The following is an 18,486-nucleotide window of genomic DNA, read 5'->3' on the forward strand; positions in this document are numbered from 1 at the left end:
TGCGACCCTGATTAATTAACTAAATGTTTTGGAGATACAAAGAACTAAAAATGAAGGACTGCAGGATGCAGATAATACGGAAAGTATTTCCAAATCTCTTTTATGTACAGTCTGGCTATGATTTCTTTTGAAAGGCGGATGAAATCACCAGAACTAATAGCGGTTCTTATTCATTTCCAGCCTTCGTCTGTTGGTAGGATATCGTCAGACGAGCGCCCGTTTCGGATGCCCAGTTGTCTGTTCTGCAAATGCCCCTTTTAATCCTCCCCTAATCTATCCATTCTGACGTTTCAGGGTTTCCCTGCTTTCCCTCCTTGCTGAAGGTCTGTCCAGGGGCATGCTCGGGGGCACGTTCAGATGTAGGGTCCCGCTTCCCGTGGGGAGGTGAAGGGCTCGTCCACCTCCTATCAAACTGTTGTCCTCGGGATCTGTTTGGGCTGCGCTTCGAGGGTTCAGAATTCGTCGGGGAGGGGGATGCGGCCGACTGGAACCGGATCGCCAGCTTGACAATAATCAGCAGCGGAATCGAACGTCTCGGGCTTGTTCCCAATAGTGTCAAACCGAAGTGATGGCGCGGAAACCGGTTTGCACCCGGTCTGCGCCTACAAACACACAACGAAACGGGTCATTGGGAGAGACCCCAGCCGCCGCCCCCAGTTTCAGCTGAAACCTCGGTGGTTTCACTGGCGATGCACTTTCTGTCTGGGGGTTGATCAATGCGCTTTACTGAACCTAAAGCCCCCCACCCCACCCATCTTCATTTCCAAGCTGGGCTTTGGCTGTAATTCCCACGGGCGTCCTACGTAGAGGTCCCAGCAGTTCCTCAGCTAGGTTGTGTGAATCGAACGGGGTCTTGAAATTACTCCGCAGAGCAGGTCAGCCTTTCCTCCGTCTTCAATCATTTCCTTCGCCACATTGGTCATAAACAGGTCGGCCGGACTGATGCCCAAGAGGACGTGCCAAAGGATTGTGGACTCCAGGGCCAGACTGGTTTTTTTTTTTTTTTAAATAACCCTTTGTGCTAAAATAGACCTGGCTCTTGTACTTGACAGCATGCTCTTACACCTGTTCCTTTGTGCCTGAATCCCCTTGATTTCACTGGGATTTACTTCTAGGTAAATCTTTATCACCGGGATGCCAGTCTTCCGGATAACACTGCCATGATATTTGAGGCTCAGCCTAAAATGGAGGCAAAGGGAGGAGGCCTTTTTTTAGGCTTTTGTGGGAGGTAGATACGTATAGGGATACCAGGGTCGCTATGCAGAGGCCGGCAATGGCAAACCACCTCTGGAAGTCTCTGGCGTTGAAAACCCTACGGGGTCGCCAGAAGTGGGTCGTACTTTTACACGCACGCACACATGCTGTAGACACCATAGGAAAACCGACTCGGCCACTTTACCTACCACCGGCTGCGATCCTAAACGTACTTAGTAGTGAGTAAGTAAACCCCGTTGAGAAAGGATTGAGGCATGGGAGGTTTTGCCTTGAATTTGCCGCTGTCTAAATGCGCATTTCGCCCATCCGAATTCTCAGAACTCAAAAATGAGCCCCCATGCAGAGTGTTGAGAAGTCAGATGGGGGAAGTGTGCCTTTAGTGAGCTGCAAATCCAAGGCAAAACCTCCCATGCATAAATGGCCAACCGAACCAGGAAAGAGGAGTGCTGAGGTTGGGTGGGTGAAATTATGTGGTTGGCTTCTCTGCCCTGCGCGTAACTTCTCTCTTCTGAGTTATCCTGGATCATTTCATTTCCTAGGGAAACGCTCCGGTCGTCCAGAGATGTTCGGTTGGTGGCGGGAAGTCACGTTGGTCTCCCGCCAAAGGAACGGGATCACAAGAGAGACCGTCTTGGGGGGTTGTGTTCAGACGTCAGCCTGCCCCTCTCAGCTCGAAAGGCTCGCTGACTTTCAGCGGTAGAGGCGTCCCACTAGCAATTAACCCACCGAGAAGTTCAGCCCTACAGTTGAGCCCCATTCACTCCTTCCCTTGCGTCGATGGGGGCCAGGATAGAGAATACAGGATCTGGGCCCGTCTTCTTATCTAGACACCGTCATTGAAGAATGCTTCAAAGAGACAAGCGGGTTTCCCCTCGGAGATCTTTCGGGAAATGATCTCGACGTGTTTTTCGTTGGCGTCAGGCGGAGGCTCGTGGAAACTGCGAGCAAGTAGACTCTGGTGGCCTGGCTACTGGATAGATCTCTCCACTAGTCGAGCAAAACAGCGCAGGCATTCTTAAACCCCGCGGGATTGAAAAACAGAACTCTGGGTGGAAGCAATTGAACAGAGGCCATTTATGCATGGGAGGTTTTGCCTTGGATTTGCCGCTCTCTAGATGCACGTTTTCCCCATCCTAATTCCCAAAACTCTGCCTGGGGGTTTATTTTTGAGTTCTGAGAATTCGGATGAGGAAAATGTGCATCCAGAGAGCGGCAAATCCAAGGCAAAACCTCCCTTGCATAAATGGCCAGAGAGTCTATCCGGTGGACCTCAGACGAGTGAAACAGACCAGGGGGCAGGTGTGAAAAGCAACGGGGGGAGGGGTGTTCTGCATATAAAGCAACTCATTCTAGCCCCGGACCCAAACTTCCCCGCTCAGACCCTAGAAAGTACCAATCGCTACCTCAAACCAATCTGGTTGCGGTTCCGAATTCCCGCAAAAAAGAGAAATGCCGGCCAGCACCTACGCAGACACTCGATTCTTACCCTGGGTGCTGGTGCCGTTTAAAGAACACGTCGACAAAACAGAAGTTTACTAGCCGGCGGCTCTCAGGTTGCTGTACATGGGTCGATCAGGCGGGGAAGGGGGGATGGGAGACAAGAAAAGAGTGGTGCTTGTGGAGGAGGCGAGATCGGGGGTGGGGGTTGTTTGTCTTGTCCCGGAAGCAAACACCGGTGACCATTTATGCACGGGAGGTTTTGCCTTGGATTTGCCACTCTCTAGGTGCACATTTTTTCCTATCCGAATTCTCAAAACTCAACAATCAGCCCCCCTGCAGAGTTTTGAGAATTCAGATGGGGGAAATGTGCATCTAGAGAGCAGCAAATCCAAAGCAAAACCTCCCATGCATAAGTGGGCACCGTATTTCCCGTCCTAAGTTTATCCCACGAGTTCAACCCGGCCTGTGGGCGAATCAGCCTCGAAGCCCTGAAGTTTGCATTGACGCACAGACGCCTCTTCCTCTTTTGGTTCGTTTTAAAAAACACTTTTTTTTAGGGTGGGGGGTGAGACGCGTTCCCACCGGCCGGCCCTGCCCGCCACTGGTTAGCGCGGCTGTCGGCCGGGGAGAGCCGCGTCCGAGCTGCGGAGAAGCGGGAAGCGCCGTGAACTTGACGGCGGGGCCGGCGCGTCCCCCCCCCCCCAGGGGATTGTCTTCCCCCCGTTGTGACTTCCCGAGCTGTGGCTCGAGAGGGAATTCCGCTCTCTTGAACTCCGGTCAACTTCCAGACCCGGAGGGCGAGCCTTTGCCCTGAGTTCGGGGCGGGGGGGAGGGGGGAGGGGGAGGGGGAGGGAGGGAGAGAGCCCCCTTGGCTCCTCCAGCCCGGGCAGCCCTCCTTTGCAAAGCGTCTCCCACCCAGGCGTGTCAACCAAAGGTCAGCTCTGCACAGCAGTTATGTTCACTTTCTCCTTTAAAAAGAAAAAAGAAAGAAAGAAAGGGGGGAGGCGGGGAGAACCTGGAGAAGAATTCTATCAAGACCTCGTCTGAGTACCTGCTTCCACCATTCCGAGTTGCAGTTTCAAATTAGGGTGCAATAAAAGCGATTGCTTGCAAGGCTTTCAATGACCAGGTACCCCTTTGCCTAGCCAGGGAACTGAGAAGCGATTTTTTTTTGGGGGGGGGGGGGGACTGTTATGATCACCATCCTCGTAAAAAGTGGAGCGGGGGCTCGCAGTGGGTTTCAGGAGTTCTTCTCTAGCAAATAAGCCAGTCAGCCGGAGGACCCTCGTGGCTAACCGCACGCTCCCAGAGTCCCCACCCACCCACAGAGGCAGCTTGCCTGGATTGCAGCGTCGTGGCCTGGCGTCCCAGACGGGGCGAAAGCCGGCCTGGGCGCGGCGAGCCAGCGGAGGGCTCCGCTCCCGCTTCCCGCCGAGTCCCGTCCGAGCCCACCACCTGCCCGGATCGCAAACGCCCCCGGAGTCGAAACTCCTCGGGGATGGGCAGCTCCGCTCGCAAACAAAAACCACCGCAACACAACGCGGCCACACGCCGCACACACACACAAACACACACCCCAGTTATCCCAGCAGCGCCCTTGCGCAATGGAGGACGCATCACTTACCAAGACTGGACTCTAGATTGTCGGCAAAGGCAGCCGGGAGGTCTGAGAAGTGACTAACTGGAGAAAAGTTGGAAGAGGGGGGGATTATTATTATTATTATTATTTTGGAGGAAGCCAGAGGGGAAGGGAGAGCCCGGATCTCTCTCGCTCTTTTCTGGCCGCCACCAGCGAAACAAAGATCTGGGAGTTAGGAGAGCAAGACCGTGCCAGAGCTAGACAGAAAGAGAGAGGGGGAGAGGAGAGAGAGGGGGGATTAGAGCCAGGGCCAAAACTCAGCCACAGGGTCCCTCCAGCTAGCGCAAAGGGTTAACTGGCCAAAGGTAAGAGACTGGGGGAGAGGGGGGGAGGTGATCCCGACAATAAATATTATTTTGTCAACAAAACAGCTTTCAGACAAAGCTCCAGGCGGGCGACTCTTTTGTTTTGTTTAATTTTGTTTAGTTTTGTTTCCCCCCCACCCACCCTTTTAGGTTGCCTTATAAAACGAAGGAGAAGAATGTGAAAATGGGTGAGGTGGTTCAAAAGAGCGCAGCCATGCGAGAGACGTCTTGTTCGGATTGTTGCTGTTTTTATTATTATTATTATTATTATTATTATTATTATTATTATTATTATTCCTCCCCTGCATTTGAGGGTTGTTTGTTTGCCTTATTGTTTCCTGGGGGGAGGTTATCTTTTTGAGTGTAACGTGCTCCTCCGAGAGGAAAGGGCGATTAAACTGGGAAGATGGAGTATAGATCCGCTCCAGACAGCGTGGTTAAGGCGAAGCGATTGTCGCCAGCGCCAATACAAGACCGCGATCTGGAAGAGGCAAGGAAATCAACAGTTGAGGGGAGGGGGGGGCCCTTTCTCCTCCCACTGGGATTTTTTTTTTAATGAACCGAACCCATCTGTTTACGTCTAGGCTGACCTGTCACGTGGTCCAGGTGTGTGCGTGGGCATCTCTGCGCCTCAATCCTCTTTCAAAAACTCAGCCCCCCCCCCCAACTCTGCTGCCTGAGCCTAGCTAAGATTATACTCCTGGCGCTACGTTGCTAGGCTGTAACAAACCCGCTTTGGGGTGTTTGATTTGCGCAGGTTTGTTTGTTTTCTCCGGATTTTTAATGCCTGCTAGAGAATATGCCTGTAGACCTGCTGGAGGATCAGGAGCGTCGATTTGGACCTGTGCTCATCTTTACAGAGGGTTTTGCTGGCCTACGGCTTCCTAGGCGTCTGGGGTCCAAACTGGAATTCCAGTTTTTAAATCTAAACCGATTATTTACCGAGAGGGGGGGAGGAGAGGGGGGAGGCCGTCTGCAGAGAAGACGGCGTCCTCAAAGGAGCTGCGGCCCATTCAGCCCATAATAGCCCTTCCGCTAACGCTGGGAGTGAGAATCGATAGGTCGAACTAGGTGACCACTGAGCCAGCTCGAGGAAGGCCGGGCGACGCAGTCGTTAGAAATTTGGATTTCGCTTCTTGGAGGTGGGGGGAATGTTGGGGGAACTCAGCATGCGGTTTCACTGTATTGTGCATTTCCTGCATTACTGGCCATTTATGCATGGGAGCTTTTGCCTTGGATTTGCTGCTCTCTAGATGCACATTTCCCTCATCCAAATTCCTAAAACTCAAAAATAAGCTACTACGTAGAGTTTTGAGAATTCAGATGGGGAAAATGTGCATCTAGAGAGTGGCAAATCCAAGGCAAAACACCCCATGCATAAATGGCCTATAGTCATCTAGTCCATCCTGCCATTCAGATAAACTTAAATACTTCTAAAGCGTTAAGAAGAAGTATACGAAGAAGTTCAGTGGGACGCCGAAGGCTACAACCCACGCGCTCTGATTTAGGGTTGCCAACTTGTCTAAACCCAGTATAACCCATCCTCTGCAGTTAACCGAGAGCCCAATTTCCCCTTTATCACAAAGTGACACAAAATAATCACGTGTATTTTTCCCAGACTAAATGTAACCCCCCCACACACACACACACACTTATGAGGCTCATTTGTGTTTATTTATTTTATCCGGAGTAGTTACAAGTTGATCTGATGCATCCTTTACCTGGGAAGGGAGTTCCCCTGGAATCATTGTTTCCAGATTCGAACTCCTGGACGTATTTCACGCTGCTCGCCTTTTGATTCAACGGGACAGGATAAGATCTGCCAAGAAATTAGGACGTGGTGTAGGGAGAACTGCAACCGGATACCCCTTGCAGCTTCAGAGCCAAGGGACACCAGATCCATATCGCCTTCTCTTTTATTTTCCCCTGGGCACCGGCCCACCTTAGGTCACGGGAGGCGATTGTGCTAAGCGGGCAACTTATCTGGGGGAGGGGTGTTAATAAAGGAAGGTCTGGCTAGAAGATCCCATAAATGAGTCGGAATGGCTTGCATATCAGCACTTTTGGACTCTGCATAGGGTATGTACTCATAGGATCTCACTGCCCATTGATTCCAGCGCGTTTAAACTGCAGCAGCTCTCCATGGGATTGTCCTTGTTCCTTCAGCAAGCCAGAGAGAGAGAGAGAGACAGACACAGACACAGAGACACACAGACAGGGGCGCTGATGAACACACCATGGTGAAGCGCTTGGGATGCAGTGAAAAAGCATCAGACGCCACCGTTGGGGCCTAAGGAAAGATTTATTCGAAGCAGATAATTGGGTCCGCCTAAGCGTGGAGTCAAATGAATTCGTTGATATCACTATTAATAACAAAACAGAATGGCGGATTATTTGGGGGGTGGGGGAAGAGACAAGCCCTAGGGATCTCCTCCGTAAAACAGCGGCATGCAGACAACTCCGGAGCTTCCGGGCTCAATCGGAGAAAAAGGATTGTTCCAAAGCTGCTTCCTCCGGAGCGCCGTGGCTTTTTTTATTATTATTATTTTTATTTTCTCCCTCCGAGGTGGGTTGTTTATCCGTCGAGGTTTTTACGAACCTCCTGCGCCTCCTTGGATCACAATCTGACTCCAACCCTCGGTGTCTGAAAACAAACACGTGCATATATCCCCCTCCCCCCAAAAAACTATTTTGGGAGCCCAGCCAGCGGTTTCCCGATGATTTAGGCTCTGTGTGGTTACCTTCTCTAGACAGTTTAGGAAGTGCAGAGAGTTATAAATATTCAACAGCACGTGGAGCGGGGGGGGGGGAGGCGCATGCGCCGTGAGGGTCCCTCTAACGCCAGGCACCGTGCGCGCACTTAAAGAGAGCAGCCTGTTTCATGTGTGGCGTGGAGCTCTTGCGGGAAGCCTTGGCAGCAAACCCGGGGCAGCCGGAAAGCACAGCCAGGCTTTTCAAACCTCCCCCCAGCCTTGTCCAGGAACGCGCATGGGGGGGGGGGGGGAGGCGAGAGCAGGCCCGGTTTCCCAGACTCTCTTCCCTGAAAGGTGGCAGTATCATAAAGAAAACATACGCTCTTGCAGTCTCCCCCCCTTAAAACATGCAATTTCGCCTTTACACACATGTGGGCAAAAACGCAATGGAGGTTTTGCCTTGGATTTGCCGCTCTCTACGTGCACATTTTCCCCAGCCAAATTCTCAAAACTCAACAATAAGCCCCCGTGCAGAGTTTGAAGAATTCAAAGATAGGGGAAATGTGCATCTAGAGAGCGGCAAATCCAAGGCAGAACCTCCCATGCGTTTTCGCCCTGTACAGAGAGAGAGAGAGTAGCCCTGTGGCTCTTTACATAGGCTGTAAACACGAGCGCAAGAGAAATTCTGTGCCTAGCTGTCATTAAAAAAAAAAAAAAAAAAGGTCGATTGTTGCCCCCTCCCCAAAATGCTACACAGCATCGAGTCCCCGTGTGTCTGTTGCTGCTCAGAAAGAATTGTTATGACGCACGCCAGGTTTGGCCCTCGTTCATTCCTATGGGAGCGGTGGATTCACTCGCTTAACTCTCCCTTTGAAATTAGCATGACTTCCCAACGCTGGAAACGTCTTTTGCTGGATACCCTACCAAACGTCTCTTTTCTTGCGCATTAAAAATAAAATAAAATACACCTGTGCATTTAAACAAAAACACACCCATGCCTGTTAAAGAGTGTCGTGTGTGTGTGTGCCTACACAATATTTGGGAAAGAGCTTTTTAAAAATCATCTCGGAGAAACCAGCCTGGCTGTGTATCTCTTAAAAGGGCAGCTAATTTGATTTGTTCTTCTTCCAAAAGCCTGTCTCCAAGAGCGTCATCTGGAAACTTCATGCTATTTTATACTATCATTCTGAACTTGAAATAAATGTTACCAACTGATGACAGCTTCCAGCTGCACGGTAAAAATAGCCCTCTGCTTTCACATGATCTCGTTTCTTGTCCTTCGAGGATGGAGCAGGCCGGCATCGCCGAGCCCCGGCGCGGAGGAGAGGGCAGGGGCCTGATTTTCATCCCCTTCCAAGCTCGCAGTAGCTTTCCATGGGGACTGTGTTGTGCAGGTATACCTCTGGGTGAGCAGGCACACATCCCTTGGGTTTCTTTCCCCCAGGGAACAGGAAAGCAACTCTGTGATGGTTTTCATTCGCTTGCCTCTTCATCCTCACATGTAGGAGCAAAGCACACCAGAAAAGTTAAGCACGCTAGTGGAAGAGGAGGCAAATATCCAGGAGGGAAGAGTGTGGGGGGGCGGGTGTGAGACGTTGTACATATGTGTGTACATGAGGGTCTGGGAGAGAGGAGGGGGCTGGTGTCTTAAGGCCAAAGCCAACTAACAGAAACAGCAAAATAAAGCCAAATATTATTTTTTTAAGCCCACATATAAACCATCGGTGATCAGAATCAACATAAGAACTCAGTAGAATGGATGCCTAATAGCATTATTTCGTATATATTTATATTACACACAAGAAAACATGTATATGTTCAGGAGATGCATAAAAATCACACTCAAAGAATAACCATGTCAAGAATCCACCAAAGAGCAAATACTGGCCCATCGCAATTTTTGTTTTGGAGTGGGAAATAATTCGTCCTCTGCATACGTTTGTCATTGGGGGAAAAATCCTCAGAATTCCTGTGTCCACCCTTAGTCTGCAATTGGTCACCAAAGCAATTGGTCACACTTCGCCGGCCCATTCGGGTTATTTCTACTTTCAGTGGCGTCCTCCTCGTCTGTTCAGGTTCCCTGAGAACTGTAGCCAATTGCCCTGGCTTAATGGTTTAGGATCGGGCATGCCTCTTCTTTATTCCCCCCTGTTCTTAGACCGAGGTCTTGAACCATAAAGCCATAAAACTTAAAGAAGACCCATCGGCTCTGGCACGCATACAACTCACTCGCACAGGTCATGTCTCACGTACAGGCAAAGGTGAAACAAGCATAGGAATACACAGAACAGTATATGCGGATGTTGTAGATATACCAGTATACCAGATGAGATAGCAGGGCTCATCTTTGGCAGGTTCCCAGTTCATTAAAATACAAGCTTTTTGACAGAAAACACCAGCTTCGCTTCCCTGATCGGGATCCCCACATACATTTGTTGGCATTCTAACTTAGAGGAAATTGGTGCTTAAGGTGTATTTCATAAATTGTTCTTCGGCTCTGCTACCTAGGCCTTCCCCCCCCCCCACTTACTCCAGTCGTAAACAATTACTTGGAAATTACTCGATTTATTGAATTTCAGCAGAAATTCTTTGATCAATCAAAGAATGGTGTTTTATTTTCTGAGCCTTCCAATGGACTACCAACAGGGACTGGGAAACGCATGTTATTTTCTTCTTTAAATATGTTTAAAAAATGCATACAATAAGAGCCGGCCCTACACCTTTAAAAAAAAAAATCCCACCACCTCCGTAGTATTTATTTCCATCACGACCCTTTCTCGAAACTCTCATTGGCATCTGAGCCATGTCTACTCAGAAGTAAATCCTCTCCACTGCAATCGGACGGGCCTCTAAGGAAATATGCTGAAAAGAGTTGCCCCCGCGACAAATGCTGACTTAAAAAAAAATAATAATAAGCGAGGAGAATGATTGATCCCTTTGGCGGAAACGCTGTGCGGTTCTCTTAAGAACCCCTCGGTCCGCAGCCTGTCGAGCGACGCACGGAGAAAGGCCGAGAAGCGGACCCGCAGCTCCGGCCTGCGTGGGAAACCCGTGCGGACGCGCTCCCACGTCTTCTCTCCACCTTAGGCCGGGCTCCGGGATGGTCTTCAAAGGCTCCGGGTTCGCCTCAAGGAAACGGGCTGGACTTCGCGAGATGATCGAGAGGCTGGGGTGGGGGGAATAAAAGGAGAAGCCTCCCGGGCCAGGCTGCCGGCGCCGACCACCTCCGTGCGAAACCCTCGGCGCTGCCCGCCCCGACAGCATTGTCTCGGCTGGCTGCTAAACAAGCGCCAGCAATTCATATTTCTCCACCGACCTTCGCATCTTTCCAAGCCTAATAGCCCGTGAAGAATAGTATGAAACATACATCTCGCCAAGCACTCTGAAAAGTCCTCGCACGGTGACAGAGCACGCTGAAGTTTAAAGGGCCATCTAATGCAAGCTTAATATAGCCTCGTCAATACTTCTTTTTAAAAAAATAATTATCTTGGCCAGGTATTGGTTGCTACAGTAAAGGCACTGTTGGGGTTAATTAAAGCATTCTTACAAGAGACCACAACTTCTCTCCTTTAAAAACAAAACAAAACACACACACCCTTCACCTAACAATATTAAAAAAAACAAAAGAAACCTGTTCAAATGTAATGAAGAACATGTTTTATTTCTAGCATTACTTTCTGATTTATGTCCCGGAATTGGCTGTTTCAGGATACCTCTTATTTGTGTGTGTGTGTGGGGGGGGGGGGGGGTTTGTAAAGTTAGAGATACTGGAACATTTCTAGACCTTCCAGAACATGAAGTGCTTGCTTAGATATAGATAAAGAAGAGGGGTGGGGGAGAGAGAGAGACCTTTTTAAAACGCCCCGTCTAAAGAGCCTACAAGGCCTACCGTTTTAGGTCCATCTAGATCTCCTAGACTTCCCTCCTGCTCGTTTTCTGGATGCTGCGAAAGGGAGAGGGGAGGCAGGAGAAAGAAGCAGGCTGGCGGGTCCACGGCCTACATCATAAACCGTGCATTTCGGACCGGGTCGCTACATCTAGGGCTCCAGCCTCAACTTGCCGTTTCCTTAGGCTTCGACGGTCGCCATTGCTTTGGGCCGCAGTGGCTCCCGGGGACTCCTCTCGGCTGCTTCTACGGGTTTCTCTCCAACTTTCTTTCAGTAGCTGCGAGCCCGGCAAGGTGGCGCTCTTTGCACTGACGAAGCGGAGGAAGGAGCTGCTCGACAGAATAACAATTTCTAAGTTTAGGAAGGAAGGAAGGAAGGAAGGAAGGAAGGAAGGAAGGAAGGAAGGAAGGAAGGAAGGAAGGAAGGAAGGAAGGAAGGAAGGAAGGGCTCGACCCTTTGGGACGGTTTCTTTGCAGCTGGAGGAGGTCCATGAGAACCGGCCTCCCTTAGAACCCTTTCCCTATCATCAGACCGAGGCAGGCCAAGGTAAGCTAAAGCACTTGTAAAAAGGCACAGTCCCCACCCCACGACCATGGGCGAAAACGCATGGGAGGTTTTGCCTTGGATTTGCCACTCTCTAAATGCACATTTTCCCCAGCCGAATTCTCAGCACTCAAAAAATAAGCCCCCATGCAGTTTTGAGAATTCAGATGGGGAAAATGTGCAAATCCAAGGCAAAACCTCCCATGCGTTTTCTCCAATATGTTTCCTATCGCCAGGATAATATACAATATGTCCCAGCACAGTCGATTGCTCTGGACAGTTCTCGGACAATGCTGCAAGGAACGAGGGAGTCCGTGGAACCAAACTGCAGCCTTCCAGACCCTCGTGGCCCTTAATATTGGGATCGTGCCCCTAAATCTCTCACGTGCACCCCTCTCCTATAGACCTGGGTTTGAATGAAGGCTGCCAAAGGGCGTCTCGGGCCAGGGGAAGGCGGGCAGGTGCCTTTGGCCCTGTGAGTGACATCAAGCCCCGCGCGGAGGAGAGCTCTGGCCCGGCTCATGCTCCGCCGTTGTCTGTTGATATGTTGCCTGCTTAATGGGGCGGTCATGCCAGCCCCGCCGAGGAACAAAGCCCCGCGGTCCCCGCCAGCCCGCGCCGAGTTCAGGGGGAAGCGCCGCCGCTCTCGAATCTATCAAACTAAACTGCGAGGGAGACAATCTGATTCGGAGGGAAAAGGCGTTCTGCCACAGCCATTAAGCACAAGTAATTTAGATTTATATATATATCTATCTATATCTGCAGTCTCCTCATTTACAAATTTACTGTACCACCGCCAGCCAATGGAACGAATTTATTAAGTAGATGAGGGGGGGAAGCAAAGAGATAATCAAACGACGTCGACTCCCACCCTCCCTCCCCCGGATTGCTTCGTTTTGTGGATGGTGGGGTAGGAAACGTTGGCAAAACCATAGACATTATAATCACGACCACCATAACCTAGGACAGGGTTGATTGAAATCCACCTCAGGTTGGGAAGGCTAACAATGGTGTTGTTGTTGTTTTTTTTTTTTTTAGGGATAGGGAATTGGGGCGGGCAGAAAGGAGGAGGAAGCGATCTGGCCTAGATAAAATGCTTAAAAGAAGTTGGAGCTATTGCCTCTCCATTTACAAAACCACACACACAAAACCACAAACTCCTGACATTAGTTATCTTAACAACTAGTGAGGGTAGCAAGGGACAGCTTCGTTTTAAGAAATTGTCCCGGCCCAAGACTTGCCTCCTGGGAGAAAAATCGCCACTATTGACATCCATGAGGCACCTAGCATCTATTGCCCTCATTTATTATTTATTATTATTATTATTATTATTACTATTACTATTATCCCATCATCTGCATTATATTTCTGTCCCAAACTATTTTTTGTTCCATAGGTGTTGATACAAATGCGTATGACTTCCTTACCCTAAAGGCAGCAGAGAGACCTTCAGAGATCACATTTATATTAACCTCGCTGCTTTAGAGATGACCTAGGGGGGAGTGGGTGGCAGAAGGGATCTGGGTGGGGTGGGGGGAGCATCCTTGGCCCACTCCGGAGCTTCCTGCCCTATGCCCTAGCTCGGTTGCAGCACCAGGCTGAGTCAATAAGGATTCCTACCACGGCATTCTGGGATTTCAGAATCTTTAATAAGGTACGAAATGTTACCAAACAGTTTCTGTAAACTAAATTGTACATACCAATTCTTCTATCCATAAATATTGAATATCTGTAACATGTATAACCGGACCTTTACATGCGGATAAATATGGAAAATTAGGAAGTATATACAGTATGTGGTTGTATTTGCCAAAAGCAACGGACAGGTTATAGTTTATAGCTTGTTTTTTTTTTTTTAATATCACTTTACATAAACAAATGTAACAGTTTGACACGCAGATCCAGGCTTGCACTATACGAATTTCTTGACAGGACGTGTAACAACATTTTACTGCACTACTTAGACTGGACTTGGCGACGAAATGTTTGCACTTTATACAAAAGAAAAAGCACATTAATACCAATAATCATATTCCTTGTTAGATCGACGTTTAGACTGTAATAATACAAAGTAATTCACATTTTGGTACACATTTACTAGAACATCCTTGCCATTCAGTACAAATAGTTGATTTACTACCTCCTCCCTCCTTTGCCCCCCCTTCCACCTCCTCCCCCTCCCTTCCCCTATTCCCCTCCCCCCACATATATGCAAAGACCACAATTCCACAGATCCCCCTTATTCAACTTGTGGTATGACTATTTACAAAATCAAACAGTACATCGTAAGCTAATATTTCTGTATTTACAGAAAGAAAGGGGAGGGGAGGAAAGGAAAAAGAAGCAGAAGAAGCGCAGCGACCACCAGGCCGCCGCCCGGAAAGACCTGCCCTTTCAGCATTCCAGTCAGTGGTTCCATTCAAAAGCCCTGCCCGCTGGCGAGGTGGGCCGGCAGCCCCACTCTTCTCCCGCACCCTACACAACCTTCCCCGCCCCTTTTGACCCAAACGCCACGAAACCGAAGCAGAACAACAAGAGATGGAAGGAAGGAGCGGGGGAAACCAAACCCCAAAATAAAATAAAGGAAAATAAAAACACCAAATCCAAAGGCTGGATTTGGTTCGGTCCTGGGTCTACTTGGCGGCATTTTAAAAAGAAAGGAAGGAAATAAAAGCAGAAGCACCCAAACCAAGCCAAAACAACAACAACAAAAAAATCGATTCCAAAGTGTTCGTTCATTTTTGGAGTCTTTTAAATAGGTTGGATTTTGCGGTTTTTGTTTTGTTTTGTTTTTTGTTTAAACGTACCATTCGTTAAAATTTGACGTGAGCGTGCTGTGGCTGGAGGTGTGATGGACGGCTGAGGACGGCGGCGATAAAGAGCTGGCGGTTTGGTTTTCTGTCGACGGAGAAACGATGGTCGGGGGGGTGGACGACTCGTAGCCCGAGCTGGCGGCGGGAGAAGGCTGCGATCCCTGGGAGGACGACTCGTGGACCTGGAAAACAGCGGAAGGGGGTCACAGACAGAGGAAAGGGCCGCGGGCCGGGTGGGCACGCAGGACGCGTCCCCCGAGGGGTGCGGGCGCGCCCCGCGGACGTCTCGCCCTATAGAGCCACGAAGATAGGGGGCGACGGCCAGGCGCGCGCGTCCTGGGCTCAATTTCCCCGCCACCCCACTGGGCTGGGTTTATAGGATGAACTCTAAATGCCACCGTGGGGGGGGGGGCAGGTGAAGTTGGCCACCCCGTCTAACATGCAGCGCCAGGCCGCGAGAGATCGACTGGGGGCCCTGGGAGACACAAAAGGCCCGCGAGCCGCAGGCAAGGCGAGCCGGGAGCGGAGCTTGCGCGTCTGCCCGCTTCCCCTTCGGGCTCCTCCATCCTGTCTGGCCTCGAACTCCTTCCCCGGGAGCGAGGCGCCACCCTCGGCCAGCCGGGGACGGGGAAGCAGAGCGAAAGAGCAGAGCTTCCCGCGTCCGGGCTGCCTGCGAGCCGGGGAAACGTGCCCCCCTGGAAGCCCCTTGCGGACTGGCAAAAACAACGCGGGCCCGGGCTTCCCCTTCCCTGTCTGCGGCCTGGAGTCACTTCTGTTTAATAATCCTATCTCTCTCTCCCCCCTTCCCCCCCCCACACCACGTCAATAGCGGCGGCGTCTTAGCCAAGCGGGGGTGGGGGGACAGGAGAGGCGAAGGCCGAGCGGGCCGCGCGGATCCCGGCTGCTTCGGGAAGAGCGCTTACCTTCATGTGTTTGCGGAGGGAGCTCGGGTGCGTGTAGGACTTGTCGCACATTTTGCAGAGATAAGGCTTGTCCGAAGTGTGGACGTGCATGTGCTTTTTGCGGTCGCTGCTGTTGGCGAAGCGCCGGTCGCAGCCCTCGAATTCGCACTTGAAGGGCTTTTCACCTATGGCGGAAACAAACAAAGTCGACCCCATGAGAATTCGGGCGGATATTTCATTGCTCCTGAATTATACATAGCAAGCAGACCGGTCTATTGTAACTTCCACTACACTTCCTGCGTACACTACAAAACAGAGCCTAGATAATTCTTTCTTTCTTTCTTTCTTTCTTTCTTTCTTTCTTTCTTTCTTTCTTTCTCTCTCTCTCTCTCTCTCTCTCTCTCTCTCTCTCTCTCCCTGCCTTCATTTAAAGCTGCATATATATTTTTTATCAGCAAAAGGACGCCTGGCGAGTAGTATTTTATTTTCAAAGCACAAAATCTCTGGGGTTCAGTTGCCGCGTTTATGGAGAAATCAAATGTTATTTTATCGCCTCTCTCTCTCTCTCTCTCTCTCCCCCTTTATTTAATATGCAGCTTCCATATATCCTTCTACGACTGTACCGTTGTTAAACTTCCAGTGCATTACACGGCTCTGAATAAGCTACTCAAACCATAATCGCTGCCGCTCCGTATTCTTAGATAAACACACGACACTTTAAAGGGAGGGGGGGTGCGAAAGACACGACGTGGGTGATTTACAGGAGAATTCCACGATCCCAGCCCCCTCCGTTACCGTGAAATAGTAGATAAATCCGTACAGCTCAGATTACTTACAATTGCACCACATAATTAAATATTTACAGAGGGAAAGGGAAAAAATGATAGCTGCGAAAGCTGGGTCTCGCCAGTCGTATATTGAGCGGGATTCCTCACCGCAAGACAGTCAGAGCCCTCGACTACCAATTAATTAAAACCAATAAATTTAACAATTCAGTTCGCTGCCATCCTTTCTCCCTTCTGCCACGGCCCCCTTCTTTCTAGGCCGGTAGGCTCCTGCCAAACATTTCTAATTTTTTTTCTCCACCCGTTAAAAAGAAAGAGAAAGAAAAATAATAATTCGGAGCTGTATGCCACACATGCATGGGAGGTTTTGCCTTGGATTTGCCGCTCTGTGGATGCACATTTTCCCCATCTGAATTCTCAAAACTCTGCATGGGGGGTTTATTTTTGAGTTTGGAGAATTTGGATGGGGGAAATGTGCATCCAGAGAGCGGCAAATCCGAGGCCAAACCTCCCGTGCCTAAATTTTGAAAATGAAACTTCTTCGTTTCTTACTGGGGAATCCCTTCCCCGGGCGCCCACCCTTTCCCCCTCCCCACTCCGAAATGGATTCGGGGCTGCCTTTTGCGGAGTAAGAGGGACTCCCACCGGCTGGCCCGGTTGTGGGTCTGGGGGGGAGGTACCTGTATGCGTCCTTTTGTGGATCTTGAGGTTCTCGGAGCGCGCGAAGACTTTCCCGCATCCGGGGAAAGGGCAGGGGAAGGGCTTCTCGCCGGTGTGGACGCGGATGTGGTTGACCAGTTTGTACTTGGCCTTGAAAGGCTTCCCTTCGCGGGGGCACTCCTCCCAGAAGCAGATGTGGTTGGACTGCTCGGGCCCGCCGACGTGCTCCACCGTGACGTGGGTGACCAGCTCGTGCATGGTGCTGAAAGTTTTGTTGCAGGCCTTCTTGGGGTTGGCCAGCTGCTCGGGCTCGATCCACTTGCAGATGAGCTCCTGCTTGATGGGCTGGCGCATGTAGCGGAAGAAGGCCCCCGCCCCGTGGTGGGCCGCCATGTTCATGTTCATGTGGCCGTAGCCGTGGAGCTGGGGCGAGGCGTAGTGGTCGGAGCGCGGGCTGGTCACCTGGCCGTACTGCTCGGGCCGCCCGTACACGTCCCCGGAGAAGCCCAGCCGCATCTGCCCGTTGAGGGCGTTGGGCGAGGCGTGGCCGGCCGCCTGCTCGTGGAGGCCCGGGAAGAGGAGGTGGCCGGCCGCCTCGCCGTGCCCGTGGGGGGCCCCGAAGCCGCCGGCCGCCGAGGCGAAGAGGCTGTGCTGGGCGCTGGCCGCCGCCTCGCCGAAGCCCCGGTTGCGGAAGAGAAAGTCCCGCGTGGAGTTGAAGGCGGCGGCGCTGGAGTACGAGCCGACGTGGCCCGGGTGGTGGTGGTGGTGGTGGTGGCCCAGGGCGGCGGCGGCCGCGTAGCCCGGCGCCTGCGAGGTGAAGGCCGTCTGGCCGGCCGAGGCCAGCTCGTGGCTGCTGGGGTTCAGCTTGAAGGCGCCCATGCCGGCGTCGGCGAACGGGTTGATGCCCAGCGCCACCTCCCGCTCCGGCACCTCGCCCGCCGAGTGGTGGCGGGACGAGCCGAAGGTGGTCACGCCGATGGCCGGGTACTGCGGGCCGGCGTCCAGCAGCATCTTGGGCGGCGGCAGCGGAGGGGACCGCCCGGCGGAGTCGGCGGCCGGAGAGGAGCGGAGCGCGGGAGACGAGGCGAGACGAGAGGAGAGGAGCGGGCGGGGAGGAAGGAGGCGCGCCCCGGGGACCGAGCGGCAGCCGCCGCCGCCGAGCCGAGCCGACGAGCCGGCCGCGAAGAACCGCCGCCGCCGCCGCGCCGCTCTCCAGCCAAAAGTCCGCGTCCGGCCCCGCTACGGCGACCACATCAGGAACTCCCCCCGCGGTATCCGCTCACCACCCCAAAAAATATACACCCGCCACCAAAACCCGGGAGGGGTGGGCGAGGGTCGGGGGAGTCTGGGGTCGAGGGGGTGGGGAGGAGGGAAGCAACCGAGAAGCCGAGGAAATCGGCGGCCGCGGGGAAAAAGAGAGAGCCGGAGAGCCCCGGCCGCCGCCCCCCTCCCGCGCTGGCCTCTCGGACGGCACTTTCCGGGGGGGCTTCGGTGGGGAGGAGGGAGGGGATTCAAAAGACCCCGCTCGCCAGTAACAATGGGGAGGCGAGAGGGAGTAGCGGGCGCATCGCGGGAGGAAGGGGGGGAACGGCACGGCCCCAGAC

At 51.9% G+C, this 18,486-nt stretch overlaps 1 protein-coding gene across 1 annotated transcript; it reads right to left on the reverse strand.

Moving 5' to 3' along the window:
• Positions 1-14,519: 14,519 nt before the first annotated feature.
• On the reverse strand, positions 14,520-17,903 carry ZIC1 (Zic family member 1). The gene is made up of 3 exons (XM_056849890.1): positions 16,903-17,903; positions 15,459-15,622; positions 14,520-14,717 (listed from the first exon to the last, which is right to left on the reverse strand). The coding sequence occupies exons 1-3, from the start codon at positions 17,891-17,893 to the stop codon at positions 14,520-14,522; spliced, it is 1,353 nt and encodes a 450-aa protein (XP_056705868.1). The 5' UTR covers positions 17,894-17,903.
• Positions 17,904-18,486: the final 583 nt, after the last annotated feature.

This window comes from Euleptes europaea, chromosome 5, assembly GCF_029931775.1.
Source record: "Euleptes europaea isolate rEulEur1 chromosome 5, rEulEur1.hap1, whole genome shotgun sequence".
NCBI classification, from domain to species: domain Eukaryota; kingdom Metazoa; phylum Chordata; class Lepidosauria; order Squamata; family Sphaerodactylidae; genus Euleptes; species Euleptes europaea.

Coding starts and splice junctions, on each gene's coding strand:
- ZIC1 (XM_056849890.1), bottom strand. CDS start 17,893: ATGCTGCTGGACGCCGGCCCGCAGTACCCGGCCATCGGCGTGACCACC. Junction 15,623..16,902: donor CCACAAAAGGACGCATACAG/GTACCTCCCCCC, acceptor TTTCCGCCATAG/GTGAAAAGCCCTTCAAGTGC. Junction 14,718..15,458: donor CCCTCCGCAAACACATGAAG/GTAAGCGCTCTT, acceptor GCTGTTTTCCAG/GTCCACGAGTCGTCCTCCCA.